Raw genomic sequence first — 18,858 nt, 5'->3', positions numbered from 1 at the left:
CTCCTGGTCGCCCCAAAGAAGCTCCGGACCCTTTTTCTAGGTCGGAGCGACTTGTGTCGCTCCTATTAGAACGGGTCCGTAGCTTCCCTGTTGGAGGCGACCTGCGGCGACCTGTGAGGCGACCAGGTCGCCTCACAGGTCGCCCTAGTGTGAACCGGGCTTAATTGAAACATCAACTATTATTTAATTGATACAATATAACTTTCCATGGGGGATTGTCCTTATAATCATAATTTCGTCATTCCCTCTTGGTATATGAATGGAACAAAGAGGTTGTAGATGTTTATTATTATATCAATTTCATTTGAAGATACAGTTCTAATAAGCCCCAGTTAATGAATGAAATAGAGTCTGACTTTTCATGGTCCCTTGGTTATTTATCTTCCCATCGTTGAAACAATGGTTTATTTGCTAGGTAATTGATGACACAGCTGCTCTCCTGAAAACTTCTTAGTATCTGCCATTGTGTGGAAACAGTTCAGGGCCACATGGACATCCCCCCAAACCTCTCTAAACATATTCTCTTTTCATGACCAGAGGATATAGGTGTTATCTTCAGAAACAGTCGATAGCGGCTTACCAATTTTCAACAATGAACAATGGACATTTGAAAACCAAGGTTCCTGACTGAAGCTTATAGGGAAAGTTACGGATTGCACTCTGACTCAGAGGCCCATGGCAGTTTATAATTCCTTACATGTAATATGAAAAATATATGTCTATTTCTTATCATGGTCCTGACAGTTTTATCTCTGTGTATCATCTGAGACTGTTCACTTCACTCTGTATAGGAGAGGGTTTACATTAACTTTATGGTTATTTTCTCTTAGGAATAAGTGTTAGAGAATGTTACATTCACCCTGTGAAAAAACAACAGATAGAAACAGACATTTCACTCATAATAAAAAACAAAAACAATGCGGGGGCTTTTCAATTCTTTGGATTCTCTGCTTCAGGAAAATGTAGAGTTTTAAGGGTTTTAGTACATTTCATTTACATTTCTTGTGTAGAAGGTGATATGTGGGGAACCACCATTTAGGGCTGAGGAAAGTGTGAGTTCCCAGGACTTCTAACAAGTGTGGTAGATGGAGAACATGTCTGATAATCACCGTTCTACTGCATGCAGGTTCCTGCCCATTCTCTGAGTTCAGTTAGAATATCCTCACACTCACTTACCTGACCTTCTGACTCCTGTGTAGGAATAAAGATAGAATTTTCTGGCACTCTGGACCCATAGTGAGTGAATTAAAAGATAAAGACTGAAAACTTTCACTCTTCAAAGTCTTCAAGCAATAGTTCAGCTGCTTAGAATAATCTCTGTTTATCCGCAAGAAGAAGGGATCAGTATCTGGGCCAATCAGACTTAAATTTGAACAACGAGACATGATGTTCCTAATGAAGTCCTCATCTTGAGTCTCATACAGAGAGAAGATGGAATACATCCAGAACGCCCGATTAATGTCTTTCTTAGCCCATTTTTTTGTTTTGGACCTGGCTCGGAGTGAGATGTTGATGCCTGTGGTCTCTGAGAATGTCTTCACCTGATTTCTATTTAAGAGACCAAACAGAAATTGTACAGATAATTCTAAATTTCGGTAATCTGAACTGAAGGATGAGAGTGATTTCCCTTTACAAATCTTCGGGAGGAAAATACCTTTTATAAATCCAAACCAACCATCCATCCCATAATACAGAGCAGCAAGGAACTCCTGTACAGTCAGGTGGATGAAGCTGTAGCAGGTCTGGGTGCGGACGTCCCAATGAAAGATGTTCTCATTCAGAAATACAGACTCCACCTCAGACAGAGAAAGTCCATGTCTTTCTAGATCTTTCTTCTCAAATAAGATTTGTTGCTTCAGAATTCCCTGATTGGCCAGAGCACACAGTTTCTTCAGACAGGTTTGTTTCCTGTCTACAGACTGCTCCTTGCTGTGATGGGTTAGTAAAACCTCCAGGTAGAGAAGGTAAATTGAAGTCATCGTATTGCCCCAATTTAAAGCCAAATCTTTTTTTATTTCTTGTTTCATTACAGTGCAGACAATCCAGCATGTGATGGGGATGGCACACATGGTGTACAGAATGTCATTGTCTTTTATTATACTGAGAACCTTGTCTGCATCTTCTTTATTTCCAAAGAATTTATGGACATATTCCTCTCGACCTTCCCTTATAAATCCCTGGATTTCCACACTGCGAGAATCCTCAATGAATGTGTTAAGTTTCTTCATGGCCAGTGACCTTGTGGTGATGATCAGAGAAGATTGTGAGAGAACTTGTCTCTTGAGCAAGCTTTGGAGAATTATTTCTTTGTGGGTTTTTACAGAAATGTCAAGACAACCCTCAGATTCCTCTTCCAGAGTCCACCTCAGTTCATCAAACCCATCAACTATGGTGAGAAGTTTTCTATGACTTCCAGGATCCTTCAGAATAGACACCAGGTCATCTGAACTCTGCAGTCTGCAGGCACTGGATAAAAGTTCCACAAGGCTTATGTTTTCAGGGATGGTGTTGATTTCTCTACAGCTCAGATAAAACACAAAGTCAAACTTGTCTTCGTAGAGATCCCCAGAGGCCCAGTCCAGCATGATCTTCTTGGAAGTCATTGTTTTTCCAATCCCAGCAGGTCCTTGTAACACCACAAAGTTAGGAATGGAACCATCTTTATTAAGGTCAAAGAGAGTCTTTATCTCTTTATTCAGGGTTCCCTTTCTCTCTAAAAAGAGTGTGAAACCTTTCTGACGAGAAACAGTCACCCTCATATGGGAATTATATTCTGGAACACACTGGAACGTCTCTTTCGCAGACTCTTTGTATTCCTTTCTGAAATCTTTATGAGAGAAAGGAGAAAATTTTATTCCTCATACACAAATGAAATAGTATTTATAAAAGTTGAAAATATTGTATTTTAACTATTAACCTGAAGAATGGAACCCTAAAAGAAGATATTCCATAAAATTCAGGAGGATTGTGGAAGAAGCCCAAGTATTCACACATCTTCCAGACTAAAACTAACAAAATGTTTATCCAAAGAACAAAAGAGTTTTTATATCAGATGTGGATGTTCTACTAACCTGAAAATCTGTTGTTATGTGTCATCTTCTGTTTGGCTGGAAAAATAAAAATATATATATTTAGGTGGATTCACAGGACACATGATTCAGAACATCAAGCAACACTGATGATGGTTTTTCTGGAATACAGTGACGGATGTGGAGGTGATTGTAGCCATATCAGTTAACTTGCAACAGAAACAATTAAGTACCGTATTTCTCGCTGTATAACATGCACTTTTTCCCCCTGAAAATAGGGGGCAAATTGTGTGTGCGTGTTATACGCCGATATCATTAAAAAAAGGCAAGGTACATACAACAGTATCAGCCGAGTGGATGCCATCCGACATTACCCAGGGGACCTGTGAGTCCCGGGCTCCTCAGACCTCGCATTGCAAGCCTTGGGCAGCCATCCTCCTATCTGTGTATGTTACACAGTTTAACTCTCGCGGCCGTCAGAGTGTAAACACGGTAACACTCTGCACAGCTCGCGAGAGTTTAGCCTGAGCTGAGAGGAGCAGAGAACTGCCGAACATGTAGCAGCCAGGTACAAGTAAATAAAAACCTGTGGGATAAAATAAGTCTCGGGGAGTGGTGGAGCACACCGTAATCACTGCCAGACAGGGGGGAGGGGGAGCTAAAAGACACATACTGGCTGACAGGCCCCCCTCCCTGCAAAGCAGAATGTGTGTGTCTCTTTGACCTCCCTTGTAAGGCAGCAGTGTTCACTGGTGTTAAAGGGGGCCAGAGTAACAAAATGAGTCTGCCGGGGAGGTGAGGGGCTAAGAGACACACACTAGCTCCTCCATTCCTGCAAAGCAGAGTGTGTGTCTTTTTGCTGTCAGCCACTGTAGAGATGTCCAGAACTCATACCCTTTTATAATGGGTTGGTGAAATTCTCGCGCTGTCACTCTAGATAAATCCTTATTTCCTTTAATGCTGCAGGTACTGTTATTGGTAACCTACACAATACAGATATTTATGGCAGGGGGGGAGTACCGCGCTTTAAAGGTGCTTAGTGCATATTATTCATACAAATACATTTACTTTCAGTGCTTACAAATATTAATATTATAAATCCCTTGTGCTTAAAATTGTGTAAATTTTCTCCAGTGTATAAATATTAATAATAAATAAATTGGTATCTCTCAAATATAAATTATATCTTATAAGTGATGTAAAAAATTATTAGTGCTTCAAACAATGCTTAAAAATTATTACAAGGATTATTTAAAATAAAGTGCCAGTGATAGAATTATGTGCTTTAAAACTTCAATAAATATATCATTCAAAAGTGGTAAAGTGCCAAAGTGTCCTTAGATTAAGTTGAAATAAATAAATAAATAAAGCTGTGTGTATTCAAACGACTCTTCTTTCCCAAAACTCATGCAGGTGCTCTTCCATGCAGTGGCCACTAGGTGTCCTAAGCGCACACCTCAATTGCCTTTATAACCAGCCTTATATTATTTTGCTCCTGTGTGGTGTTTCCTCCTTATCCTCCTTATCTATAGCTTGTGGATCCGGCTCCTGATACCCAAAATTTCCTTTATCACTCGATATTCCAAGGGGTATGGGTCGGGCCGTTGTATCTCCAAAATAAATGGGGCCACAATAGTGAAGTACCGTTTGGTAATTTTATTATAGTAAACTTAAAAAACAGACTCACATTTTGCTCCGTCTTTCAAAATGCATAACACTCGTGTTGCCGCTACGTCACTTCCGGTTTGGCGTCCTACGGATCCCTGGAAGAAGCTGTGTGGGCACGCAGCGTAACGCGTAGGACGCCAAACCGGAAGTGACGTAGCGGCAACACGAGTGTTATGCATTTTGAAAGACGGAGCAAAATGTGAGTCTGTTTTTTAAGTTTACTATAATAAAATTACCAAACGGTACTTCACTATTGTGGCCCCATTTATTTTGGAGATACAACGGCCCGACCCATACCCCTTGGAATATCGAGTGATAAAGGAAATTTTGGGTATCAGGAGCCGGATCCACAAGCTATAGATAAGGAGGATAAGGAGGAAACACCACACAGGAGCAAAATAATATAAGGCTGGTTATAAAGGCAATTGAGGTGTGCGCTTAGGACACCTAGTGGCCACTGCATGGAAGAGCACCTGCATGAGTTTTGGGAAAGAAGAGTCGTTTGAATACACACAGCTTTATTTATTTATTTATTTCAACTTAATCTAAGGACACTTTGGCATCATACCCTTTTAGGTACAAATGTTTCAAAGTGGTCAAGGGGGAAAAAGTTCTGAGCTACCCTTATTTTTCTTCAAAGTTTTTATTTTAATTACGTTTTTTTCGAGAAAATCCCTCTTAAAATAAGGTGCGTGTTATACGCAGGTGCGTGTTATACACCGATAAATAGGGTACATTCTATGAAGATGTGCGAAGTGGGGTAGGGGAGTGGTTCAGGCACTGATGTGAGCAGCGCACGTAGCTCACCTGTGCTCTCTCATCCTGATAACTGGATGATCTGACAGAGTGTCAACATGTGCTGAGGGAGACTGGGGATAGGAGCAGTGCGGATGAGGGAGGACGTGTGGAGGAGCGGTGCCTAGATGATGATGCTGATGAGAGGGGAGATCTCCTGCTGGATATATCCTGATCCATTCATATTGTATTGGTAATAAATACAATTAAAATTGATAAACATCCATAAGGTGTAAACATATATAAAGTGCATATAATAATTATAAATTGCGTAAACAATTATTATGAAGCAGTCTCTGTGTTTAAAGGAGAAACAACCAAAGGGCCAGAAAGTGCAGGAATCTCTTCTTGTATAAAGTGTCTCCACCGTTATCAATATATGCACCTCCACCCATAAATGAAACAAGGAGGGTGCTTACCAGACAGATAGGACCCAACAGAGCTTACACTCTTTAGGTCACATAGGCGTATTGGTTTATATAGCAGTCATGATGTCCACAGTACTGGAATGGATTCAATATATTTCAGCGTCCACCAGGCATCTCATATCTCAACATATATGTTGAAGAATAACATCATATAGTACCACAAAAAAACGGATGTATCTTCCTCGTGAACTCAATAAAAAAAGAAGACTCGGCATAGTGTGTACCCGTGTGAAGGGAATTATAATCCAAAATAGGAACACTTACACGTATGCAGAAAAAAAGCGCTTCTATAGTACATGAACCGTCCAGAACAAAGTCACAGCAACACTTGTAGCAGACCCGACATGGCGTTTCGTCTCATAAGATGTCCTCTGGGGTGTCATGCTGTCACTGTGGCTGTGTATAATTACCTTTCAGATGTGCCCAAAGAATTAAAATTACCTGCTGGCTCGTTAATACCATAAATGTAATTACTTCCTGCATGTGGTAATATGGCGAAGAGGCGTGCTCTCCAAGCCTCGTTTATACAGAATTATAAATAAATATCAAATTTAAATAAGATAAAAGTGCACAATGCAATTTTCCAATGTAAACAAAATTCCAATGTATCAATTCCGTGTATATCACATTTAAATAAAGTGACCGTGCATAGTGCATAAACACAATATAACAAGTGACAAATGCATAGATTGTATATAAATAGGTATTTTGTAAATGAAAGTTCTTATTATATAGTCCTTATGTGCAAAAGAAGCAAGTGCAAATATGCCTCAAAAACAATTTGGTGCTATAAAGTGCTCAGTGTTCTAACAAGGAGTGCTTCCTTAAGCCGAGATGGAAAAGGAGGAAAGGGAAATCCACCACCAGATGTTTCACACACTTACCAGATGGCCCCTTGAAGTCTATCATTGGTAAGTGGTATGCTGTGTGCAGAATCCCAGTATGGATGGAATACTGGCCCTAGCTTGTGTATGGATCTCTCCACTCCATCCGATTGGTAAATTTCCTCCGATGCCTCTCCTCAGTCCATAATCAGTCCAATCATATAAAGAGAAAATACTCCATGGTGTAGTATGTAATAAGGATTTAATAGAAGAATTTGGAGCCACTTACATCAGGTTATTCAAGGAAAAGCATATACAGCGTTGCACGCCGGTTTGCGTTCCAAGGAACAGGAAGTGACGTGGGCATAATGCGTGGACCCGACCGGTTTCGTCAGTCTACGTGTGACGTCACCAGGGATCAGACCCTGGGTGACTCTTGGGTCTTTATACAAGGTGAGAGACCACGATTGAAGGTGGAGGGATTGCACTTTTGCACGGAGGTGTCCATTTATATTTACCACACGTGGAATTTATGTAAAGGACTTTGCTTTTTCAATCACAGGGTTTTGTTTATTTAAGCTGTGCACTACTGAGTGATATACCATTTTGATTACACACTTGGTATATGAAGGTTTTGTTTTTGTGTTTTTTTGGGGGGTTTTTTTTTGGTTTTGCACAGGTGCTGATATATATACACTTGTTGCACAGATCACATTATTGCTTTGATTGATATATATTGAGATACATTTTATTTATGCATGTTTATTGATCTGGCGCTTCACTCTTCTTTTTAAAACAAGCCCATTGTGAAGAGGGAGAAAATACTGGACACATGCTGGCCCTCCTGGCAAGATCCCAGAATATATGTAGGCCTTCTATAATGTCTGTTGAGACTCAAGCTGGAGAGGTAACCAAATGTCCAGAAGAAGTGGTACATTTTTTAAAGGACTGTTACTCAGATCTATATAGGTCCAAGGTAGGGGAGATAAATAGAGAAATGGGGGACTTTATACAAGGCCTGCCTATCCCACAACTTGCAGAGGAAGATAGGGCATTTTTGGAAACACCCATTGCTATTGAAGAACTACGAGATGCAGTGAGGGAATCAGCAAACCACAAAGCACCAGGGCCAGACAGTCTGGCAAATGAGGTTTGTAGGGAATATGGTGAGATAATGCTACCAGAGTTGCTGCAGCTGTTGAATGAGGCATTGGAGAAGGGAGAACCACCGGGGTCAATGAAAGAGGCTACAATTATAGTATTATCAAAGGAAGGGAAGGATTTGACCCAACCTGCATCATATAGACCAATCTCTTTGCTCTGTGCAGATGTTAAATTATTAGGGAAAGTATTAGCTACTAGGTTAAGTAAAATAATCAATACTATAATTGATCCTGACCAATGTGGATTTATCCCTGGGAGATCAACATAGTTGAATATTAGAAGATTATTTTTGAAAATTAAAAAATCCGTCAGAAGAGGTTGGATCAAGAGCCATATTGTCCCTCGATGCGGTCAAAGCATTTGATAGCATTGAGTGGAACTATTTGTGGTTGGCATTGTCGGTATTTGATGTTGGTCCTATTTTTATTAACAATCAAATTGTTGTACGCTGGCCCAAGAGCGAAAGTGAAAATTAATGGAAAGGCCTCTGAGTACTTTCCTCTGTTCCAAGGGACAAGACAGGGATGCCTATTATCGCTCCTGCTCTTAGCTATGGCGATGGAACCTCAGCAGTGTGGGGGGGGGGGGGGTTATAAGAGGTTTTAGAAGAGGGAAGGAGGAGGAAAAGATTTTGCTTTATGCGGATGATGTCCTTCTTTTTTTAGAAGATGTGAAAAATTCACTAAGCGCGGTGATGGATATGGTAAAAAGATTTGGGTCGTTCTCTGGACTTTCCATAAACTGGGAGAAATCTGTTCTTCTCCCGATTGATGGATTGGTGCGTGAGCTGCCGGAGAGCACTAGAGGTCTTCAGGTGGTAAAGAGTTTTAAATATTTAGGAATAAATGTAGCAGTAAATCCTAAGCAGTATATATTGAAAAATCTAAAGCCTTTAACGGAATTATTTTGAGTAAAATATGGGACGTGGAGTAATCTTCCCCTGTCTATTGTGGGACATTGCGGCCTGATTAAGGCTGCCTTAGTTGTTATACATCTTGCAAAACTCTTCTTCTGATCACCAATGTAAGGAGACACTACACTGACCATCAATGTAAGGAGACACTACACTGACCATCAATGTAAGGAGACACCACACTGATCACCAATGTAAGGAGACACCACACTGACCATCAATGTAAGGAGACACTACACTGATCACCAATGTAAGGAGACACCACACTGATCACCAATGTAAGGAGACACCACACTGATCACCAATGTAAGGAGACACTACCCTGATCACCAATGTAAGGAGACACTACACTGACCACCAATGTAAGGGACACCACACTGACCACCAATGTAAGGAGACACCACACTGACCACCAATGTAAGGAGACACCACACTGATCACCAATATAAGGAGACACCACACTGATCACCAATGTAAGGAGACACCACACTGACCACCAATGTAAGGAGACACTACACTGACCACCAATGTAAGGGACACTACACTGACCATCAATGTAAGGAGACACCACACTGACCACCAATGTAAGGAGACACCACACTGATCACCAATGTAAGGAGACACCACACTGATAACCAATGTAAGGAGACACCACACTGATCACCAATGTAAGGAGACACTACACTGATCATCAATGTAAGGAGACACTACACTGATCACCAATGTAAGGAGACACTACACTGACCATCAATGTAAGGAGACACTACACTGACCACCAATGTAAGGAGACACCACACTGACCATCAATGTAAGGAGACACTACACTGATCACCAATGTAAGGAGACACTACACTGACCACCAATGTAAGGAGACACTACACTTACCATCAATGTAAGGAGACACTACACTGACCACCAATGTAAGGAGACACCACACTGACCATCAATGTAAGGAGACACCACACTGACCATCAATGTAAGGAGACACCACACTGACCATCAATGTAAGGAGACACTACACTGACCATCAATGTAAGGAGACACTACACTGATCACCAATGTAAGGAGACACCACACTGACCATCAATGTAAGGAGACACCACACTGACCATCAATGTAAGGAGACACCACACTGACCATCAATGTAAGGAGACACCACACTGACCATCAATGTAAGGAGACACCACACTGACCATCAATGTAAGGAGACACCACACTGACCACCAATGTAAGGAGACACCACACTGACCACCAATGTAAGGAGACACTACACTGATCACCAATGTAAGGAGACACCACACTGACCATCAATGTAAGGAGACACCACACTGACCATCAATGTAAGGAGACACCACACTGACCATCAATGTAAGGAGACACCTATCACGTACCTGGTGAAGACTGGAATGTTGTGGAGGCCTCTCTTGCTCCTCCTGTCTGACACTCCTGAAGGTGGGAACAGAGAGTGAAAGGCAAGGAGTGGCACGAGTGCCGTAGCGGCTAGCTGGTGGTGTTCACTCCGTAGGTGGGTACAGCTGGTAGTTGCAGTCCTTGGAACAGGGTGCAGTGGCAGCTTGGCACCAAAGCGTGGGAGCAGTAACCAGCAGAAACCGGGCAGTGAGGTACAGAATCAGCAAGCAAGCAAGTCCAGAAGATAAGCCAAGGTCGATAACAGCCGGGCAGCGCGGTACAAGGTAAGCAGGCAGATCAGATCCGTTTAAGCAAGCCAAGGTCAGGATAGTAAGCAACAGAGCAGGAGCACGGGCAGAGGCAAAGTCCAAAGGCAGGCCGGGTCATACACAGGTGAGAAGTAACAACAGATCAGGTCTCAGAACCACAGGGAACAAGCTGAAGACCATTCAGCAACTGCTCACAGTATTAGAGCAGTTTAAATAGGCCACTGGGAGTCAAATGCTAATTCGTGAGTGCAGGTGTGCAATGTGCACGGGTGTGAGCGAAAGTCCGTACTGGCCTTCTGGTGGAGGAGATCCGGTTTACCTTACATTGCCCCCCCCTAATGGGCAGCCTCCGGATGCCCATCTGAGACCTCTTCGCAGGATGAGCTTGGAAAAAGGTTTTCACCAGTCTTGGGGCATGAACATTAGCTTCAGGCTCCCACGAGTTTTCCTCAGGACCATAACCTTTCCACTTGATTAAATATTGGGTACCTCCTCTCCCTCTCCTACAATCCACAATGGCCTCAATTTCATACTCCTCTTCATCGTCAATCATGATTGGTGCTGGAGGGTCCGGATTATGGGCAGGAAAGGGATCTGGTACAGCAGGCTTTAGCAGGGACACATGAAAAACTGGGTGAATCTTGTACTTCTCAGGTAGAAAAAGTTCATAAGCTGTCGGATTTATCATTCTTTTTACAGCAAATGGACCGATGTACTTGGGGGCCAATTTTTTGGAAGGACAGGCCATCTTCAAATTAGTGGTTGATAACCAAACCCTGTCCCCTGGCTTGAGATCCAGATCACCCCTTCTCTTTTTATCAAAGTATTTCTTGTTGTCTTGTTGAGCCTTGGCAATAGCTTCCTGCAGAAGTTTATTGTTGCTTTGTAGAAACCTCAGTCGCTCCTGAACCGCTGGAACAGGTGAATCAAAGACAGCATCAGGTAAAAAAGAAGGATTGAATCCGAAGTTCGCAAAAAATGGAGTTTGACCAGTAGCCGAGTGGACAGAATCATTGTAAGCGAACTCTTCTAGAGGAAGGAGCGAAGCCCAATCATCCTGTGAGAAGGAAGAAAAACACCGAAGGTATTGCTCTAGGGTCTGGTTGGTTCGTTCCGTCTGACCATTCGTCTGGGGATGATATGCTGAAGAAAACCATGTCTCAATCTTAAGTGCCTTACAAAGTTCTTTCCAGAATTTGGACGTAAACTGGACTCCTCGGTCAGACGTTATGCTCCGAGGAACCCCATGCAACCGCACTATTTCTTTGACAAATGCTTTTGCAGTCTCTGGAGCAGATGGTGTTCCAATCATTGGTACAAAGTGTGCCATCTTTGATAGCCTATCAATGATCACAAAAATAGAAGTAAAGTTTTCAGATACTGGGAGCTCGACAATAAAGTCCATATTAATCATTTCCCAGGGCTTGGTAGGAATGGGCAAAGGCCTTAATAGGCCCCAAGCTTTAGTCTTGTCTCCTTTGCTTCGGATACAGGTTTCACAAGTCTTCACGTAATCCTGGCAATCTGCCCTCAGGCTAGGCCACCAAAAGGACCGTTGTAAAAGTTCCAGAGTCTTGCGCATCCCAAAATGCCCTGCCAAAGGGTGGTCATGGCACAAATTTAAGACTGACTGGCGAAGACTTGAAGGTACAAAAACTTGTTGCTCATGGATGAACAATCCATCCCGTTCTTGCAATTGTGAATCACATGGTGGACCTTCCTCCTCTGATGCTTGTTTGAGCTGTGACACAAAATCTCCTTGCAGTAACAGAAAATTCTGCGAGGATAGGATGGTGTCAGGTTGAGTAGCTTCCTTTTCTTCCAGAAACATACGTGACAGGGCGTCAGGTTTCCCATTCTTAGAACCAGGTCTGTAGGTTATGTGAAATAAGAATCTTGAAAAAAATAAGGCCCACCTGGCCTGACGGGGTCTTAGACGCTTAGCTGTACGGAGATACTCTAAATTTTTGTGATCCGTGAAAATCAGGATTGGATGACTTGCTCCCTCAAGCAGATAACGCCATTCCTCCAGAGCGGACTTGATGGCGAGTAACTCACGGTCTCCCACATCATAATTTCTCTCTGATGGACTGAGTTTTCTTGAGAAGAAAGCCACGGGATGTAGAAGAGACTTAGCGCCTTGTCGCTGAGATACGATAGCACCAACTGCATTTTCCGAGGCATCGACTTCCAGGACATAAGGTAATGCAGGATCAGGATGTTGCAGAATTGATGCTGATGTAAATAGAGCTTTTAATTTATCAAAGGCAAGTTGTGCTGCTGGAGTCCACTGAAATCGGGTGTTTTGTTTAGTAAGCTGTGTGATGGGGCTGATGATAGCTGAGAAGTTCTTGATAAATTTACGATAAAAGTTAGCAAATCCAACAAATCTCTGGACTCCTTTTCGATCTGCTGGCACTGGCCACTCAAGAATGGCACTAACTTTTTGTGGGTCCATTGCAATGCCTGATGTTGCGATAATAAGCCCCAGAAACTGGATTGTTTCTTTCTCAAATTCACACTTCTCAGCCTTTGCGTATAACCGATGTTCCCGGAGACGGTTGAGGACCTTTTTAACGTGCAGCCGGTGTTCTTCAATGGAAGGGGAGAATATGAGTATGTCATCAAGGTACACAATCATAAAAAGGTCAAGGAAGTCCCTAAAGATATCATTGACGAAATGCTGGAACGTTGCTGGGGCATTACACAGTCCAAAGGGCATGACTAAATACTCAAAATGCCCAAAGCGGGACCGGAAAGCTGTTTTCCATTCATCCCCCTTCCGGATCCTTACTAGGTTATATGCACCTCGAAGGTCAAGCTTTGTGAACACTTTCGCTGTTCTGAACCGCTGGAAAAGTTCTGGAACAAGAGGAAGAGGATATCTGTTTTTAATTGTTATTTTGTTTAGCTCTCTATAGTCCACACAGGGTCTCAGGGTGTGATCCTTCTTTTCAACAAAAAATATTCCAGCCCCAGCAGGGGATGTGGATGGACGGATGAATCCCCTTTCTAGGTTCTCATTAATGTATAGGCGCAATGTCTCAAGCTCAAGTTCTGATAGGGGAAAAATACGTCCAAATGGAATCTCGGCCCCGGGTAACAGTTCAATTGGGCAATCGTACGCCCGATGGGGCGGTAAGGTCTCAGCATTCTTCCTATCAAAAACATCTAAGAAATCATGGTAAGTTAATGGAACATATTGTGAAACTGAAGTCTCTGGTTGCAGTTCCATAAGGGGGGCCGAGGTGGTGACCGTATTAGGAAAACAGTGTTGCTGGCAGTAGGTGGTAGGGAATGAAACAGCTCCAGACTCCCAGTTTATTTGGGGATTGTGTGCCTGCAACCACGGAATGCCCAGGATGATGGGGAACAAAGGTGATGGGATAATGTCCAGGGTTAGGTATTCTGAATGATTAGAGGAGGTTACTGCCAGTAGCGGACACGTTTCTTGTGTGATAGGACCTGACTTGAGATTCGAGCCATCCGCCAAATTAATCTTCAGATGCTGCATTTTAGCTTGCAGTGGGACCTTGTGTTGTTCAGCAAATGAATAGTCCATAAAACAACTGCAGGCCCTGGAGTCAATAATGGCTTGAGTTTGGATGCTCCCTCCAGGTAGCTGCAGGGAGAGAGTCAGCGAAACGTGAGAGGAGATGCTCTTCAGAGGATATCTGGGAGTATCAGAAACAAGGACAGTCTTACGTGGTCTTATCAGGCAGTCACGCAGAAAGTGATCAATGCCCCCACAGTAAAGGCATAAGTTGTTCTGCTTGCGTCTAAGTCTTTCCTTGGCTGACAGAGGTGGACGAGAAAGTCCCAACTGAACAGACTCAACCTTGAAAGAGGATGGTAGTGGAGCTGGGGATACAGGTGCTGCTGGTGTCCATGTAGGTGGAATGTTGCCAGATTTTTCTGCCCTCCTCTCTCGGATTCTGCGATCAAGCTGAATAGCAAGCTGGATCAAGTTTGAGAGCGTAGTTGGTGGATCTAGTCTGGCAAGTTCATCTTTAAGCGCCTCTGAAAGACCCAAACGAAACTGGTACTGCAAGGCTGCATCATTCCAGGCAGTGTCAGAACTCCATTTGCGGAACTTAACAACATAGTCCTCCACAGGCTGAAGCCCTTGCTGGAGTTTATGTAGAATAGCTTCTGCTGTGGAGGTCCGTTGGGGATCATCATAGATCTGGGCCATGGCTTCAAAGAAGGAAGAGACTGATGCAAGAACTGGGCTGGCCTTTTCCAGAAGCTGATGAGCCCATGACTGTGGTTCCTCACGCAAGAGAGAAATGACAAAGCCCACCTTAGTAAATTCAAGGGAGAAAGTTCGTGGTTGTAACTCGAAATACAACTGGCAGGCATGGCGGAAGGCCCGAAACTTATAGCGATTTCCTGAAAAGCGTTCTGGGGCAGGTACCCGAGGCTCTGGAGGAGGAACCATTACTGTAGATGCAGTAGCTGGAGCAGGAACAGTAGCTGAAGTGCCAGGTACAGAAGCTTGAGATACAATGGGCAGGGAGCGTAAATGTCCTTCAATCCGGAAGTAATTCTCCTGGAGTCCGGTCACCACTTGGATTAAGGCCGTGATTTGTTGGCACACCGCTTCAAGCAGAGAGGAGCCTCCTCCAGTCTCAGTCATGGCTGAATGGTACTATCACGCACCTGGTGAAGACTGGAATGTTGTGGAGGCCTCTCTTGCTCCTCCTGTCTGACACTCCTGAAGGTGGGAACAGAGAGTGAAAGGCAAGGAGTGGCACGAGTGCCGTAGCGGCTAGCTGGTGGTGTTCACTCCGTAGGTGGGTACAGCTGGTAGTTGCAGTCCTTGGAACAGGGTGCAGTGGCAGCTTGGCACCAAAGCGTGGGAGCAGTAACCAGCAGAAACCGGGCAGTGAGGTACAGAATCAGCAAGCAAGCAAGTCCAGAAGATAAGCCAAGGTCGATAACAGCCGGGCAGCGCGGTACAAGGTAAGCAGGCAGATCAGATCCATTTAAGCAAGCCAAGGTCAGGATAGTAAGCAACAGAGCAGGAGCACGGGCAGAGGCAAAGTCCAAAGGCCGGCCTGGGTCATACACAGGTGAGAAGTAACAACAGATCAGGTCTCAGAACCACAGGGAACAAGCTGAAGACCATTCAGCAACTGCTCACAGTATTAGAGCAGTTTAAATAGGCCACTGGGAGTCAAATGCTAATTGGTGAGTGCAGGTGTGCAATGTGCAGGGGTGTGAGCGAAAGTCCGTACTGGCCTTCTGGTGGAGGAGATCCGGTTTACCTTACAACACCACACTGACCACCAATGTAAGGAGACACCACACTGACCACCAGAGCCGGTACAAGGGCGGGGCAGAAGGGGCGGGTGCCCTGGGCGCTAACATTTATTGGAGAGGGGGGGGGCGCCACTGCTGGATAACTTCTTTCACACTGCTGACTCTGTGTGAGTGTAAATTATTGCTGGCTGCCAGCCGCTATCTGCCTGTAATGTGCTTAGTGCGCTCCTCCTGCACTCAGCACAGCCTGAAGCCTTCTGTTCTACTACTTCTGTCAGAGGAGCGGAGAAAACACCCCCCCCCTGACAGGCGCTCTGTAGTCTGTCCCGGCCGTGACGTCATTGATCATAGAGCGCTCTCCTCCTGCTTCAGCCACTACCTCGAGGAGCCGTGGAAGAGAAGAGAAAGTGAAAGTGAAAGAAAGCACATCCAGAGCCTGGCACTGTGTCTCTGCCTGTCTGCAGCAGCGTGAGTGAAGCCTGCCTGCCCTGGTGAAGAAGTGAACTCTTCAGATGGAGGGAGGGGGGTCTGTCTGTCTGGCTGAGAGCAGGTAAGTGTGTGTGTGTGTGTGGGGGGGGGGGGGGGTGTCTCTCTGGCTCAGAGCAGGTAAACTATTTAGATTAGTGGGGAGGGGGGGTCTGTCTGGCTGAGAGGAGGAGGTGGATAGGTGAACAATTTAGATTAGTGGGGGGGGGGGGGTGTTTGGCTGAGGGGGGGCCTGTCTGGCTGAGAGCAGGTCAACTATTTTGATTAGTGGGGGGGGGGGGGGGGGGGTTCTGGCTACGATTAGGGTGGGGTCTACCTATATGGAGCAGGTGGTGGTGGTAAATTTCAAGATAAAGGGATATAAAGATAAAAAGAGTAAATGTAAAATCTTCTATGTGGCATATATACTACCAATATAAATGTAATGTACCTATGTACATATGCCGCTGTGAAGCAGATGTGACCTAAGTGCAAAAAGTGCAGCAGGTGTGGTCACCCAAAATATTTTTTGCAAAAAAAAAAAAAGCACCTTAATATTTCCCTATGGACTTTGCACCACTCTAAGAGTTTATTTTATATTGCTGGATTTGCATATATTTATTGCTGGATTTGCATATATTTATTTATACTCACTTATATGCGGGGCATATATATTTTTATAACCCCGTACACAATTTGACACTCTATAGGTGGTACTGACATTCTGGACTCATATGTGCATCCGTACACTTTATAAACCATTTATTACTACGCATTGCACAATATCGCACTAGGCACTAATTATTACATTAATATATGTATTTTATAATTTTAGACTATTTTTCAGGCTGGCACTAAATTTATATACAACTACGGACACATATATACATTTTTTACTTTATAGATTTATTTTGGGTGACCACACCTGCTGCACTTAGCACTTTTTGCACTTAGGTCACATCTGCTTCACAGCGGCATATGTACATAGGTAGATTACATTTATATTGGTAGTATATATGCCACATATAAGATTTTACATTTACTCTTTTTATCTTGAAATTTACCACCACCACCTGCTCCATATAGGTTGATTTTACATATTACAACAGAGACTCATCACCACTAGATAACTCATCTTATTTATTTGCTCCACCTTCTATATCTGGCAGCGCCAATCACTTCCCCTTTTTTACATATATATCTGATACATCCTTTTTTAGGGCTGTATTTTTTGAAGTGGGCTGCAGCCAAGTCTGTCTCTTAGTTTTATCCTAAGCGCGGATTTTTTTGGGTTTTTTATTCTGTCTGAGATGAGGTCAGCTATTTAGATTAGGGTGTGAAGGGGGGGGGGGCTCTGTCGGGCTGAGAGCAGGTCAACTATTATTTAGATTGGGGGGGAGGTCTAGCTGAGAGGAGGAGGTTAACCAATTGTATTTAATTTGTATTGTTTTAAAGAGGAAGTAAAGTCCCCCAAAAAAATCGAGAAAAAAAAAAGCCCTGTAAAGAGAAAGGCATAATGAGCTAGTATGCATCGCATACTAGCTCATTATGTAGTACTTACCTTAAAACGAAGCCCCCACCATGCCGCCACCTCAGCGACAGGACGGCGACATGTCCGGCCGTCCTGCTTCCGGGTTCGCGTACTCCGGCCATCTGATTGTCCGGAGCCGCCGTACACGGCACTGAGCTCTGAAGGAACGGCACGGTGGCCGTTCCTTCAGAGTGCCTGCGCCGATGACGTCATCGGCAGTATGCACTCTAAATATCTCCTAGACGGTGCAAGTTTGGGAGATATTTACAGCACCTATAGGTAAGCCTTAATATAGGCTTACCTATAGGTAAAATACTTTACAGTGGGTTTACAACCTCTTTAAGTATCTTCTTGTTTTTAAACTACATTGATTCTTATATTACACCCACGACAGGGACGGGATTGGGGACGGGATTGGGGACGGGGCGGGGGGGGGGGCGCAGTTTGCCATCTTCGCCCTGGGCACCAAATGACCTTGTCCCAGCCCTGCTGACCACCAATGTAAGGAGACACCACACTGATCACCAATGTACGGAGACACTACACTGACCACCAATGTAAGGAGACACCACACTGATCACCAATGTAAGGAGACACTACACTGACCACCAATGTAAGGAGACACTACACTGATCACCAATGTAAGGAGACACCACAGTGATCACCAATGTAAGGAGACACTACACTGACCACCAATGTAAGGAGACACTACACTGATCACCAATGTAAGGAGACACTACACTGATCACCAATGTAAGGAGACACCACACTGATAACCAATGTAAGGAGACACCACACTGATAACCAATGTAAGGAGACACCACACAGACCATTAATGTAAGGAGACACCACACTGACCACCAATGTAAGGAGACACCACACTGACCATCAATGTAAGGAGACACTACACTGACCACCAATGTAAGGGACACTACACTGACCATCAATGTAAGGAGACACTACACTGACCACCAATGTAAGGAGACACCACACTGATCACCAATGTAAGGAGACACCACACTGATCACCAATGTAAGGAGACACCACACTGATAACCAATGTAAGGAGAAACTACACTGATCACCAATGTAAGGAGA

The 18,858-nt window shown here is 43.9% G+C and overlaps 1 protein-coding gene across 1 annotated transcript in view; it reads right to left on the bottom strand.

Moving 5' to 3' along the window:
• LOC309550701 (NACHT, LRR and PYD domains-containing protein 3-like) overlaps positions 1 to 18,858 on the bottom strand; it is a 138,229-nt gene that overhangs the window by 80,280 nt on the left and 39,091 nt on the right. Inside the window, exons 2-3 of the mRNA XM_082251035.1 lie at positions 3,072 to 3,107; positions 1,177 to 2,827 (exon numbers count right to left, since the gene is read on the bottom strand). Of these exons, the coding sequence (XP_082107161.1) occupies positions 1,177 to 2,827; positions 3,072 to 3,107 (1,687 nt within the window). The remainder of the gene's footprint in view (positions 1 to 1,176; positions 2,828 to 3,071; positions 3,108 to 18,858) is intronic.

The sequence above is a fragment of the Pelophylax lessonae genome (genome assembly GCF_965119305.1).
Source record: "Pelophylax lessonae genome assembly, chromosome: 3".
NCBI lineage: Eukaryota > Metazoa > Chordata > Amphibia > Anura > Ranidae > Pelophylax > Pelophylax lessonae.
The sequence above is the reverse complement of the archived record's forward strand: the minus strand, read 5'-3'. Positions and strand labels throughout refer to the sequence as shown.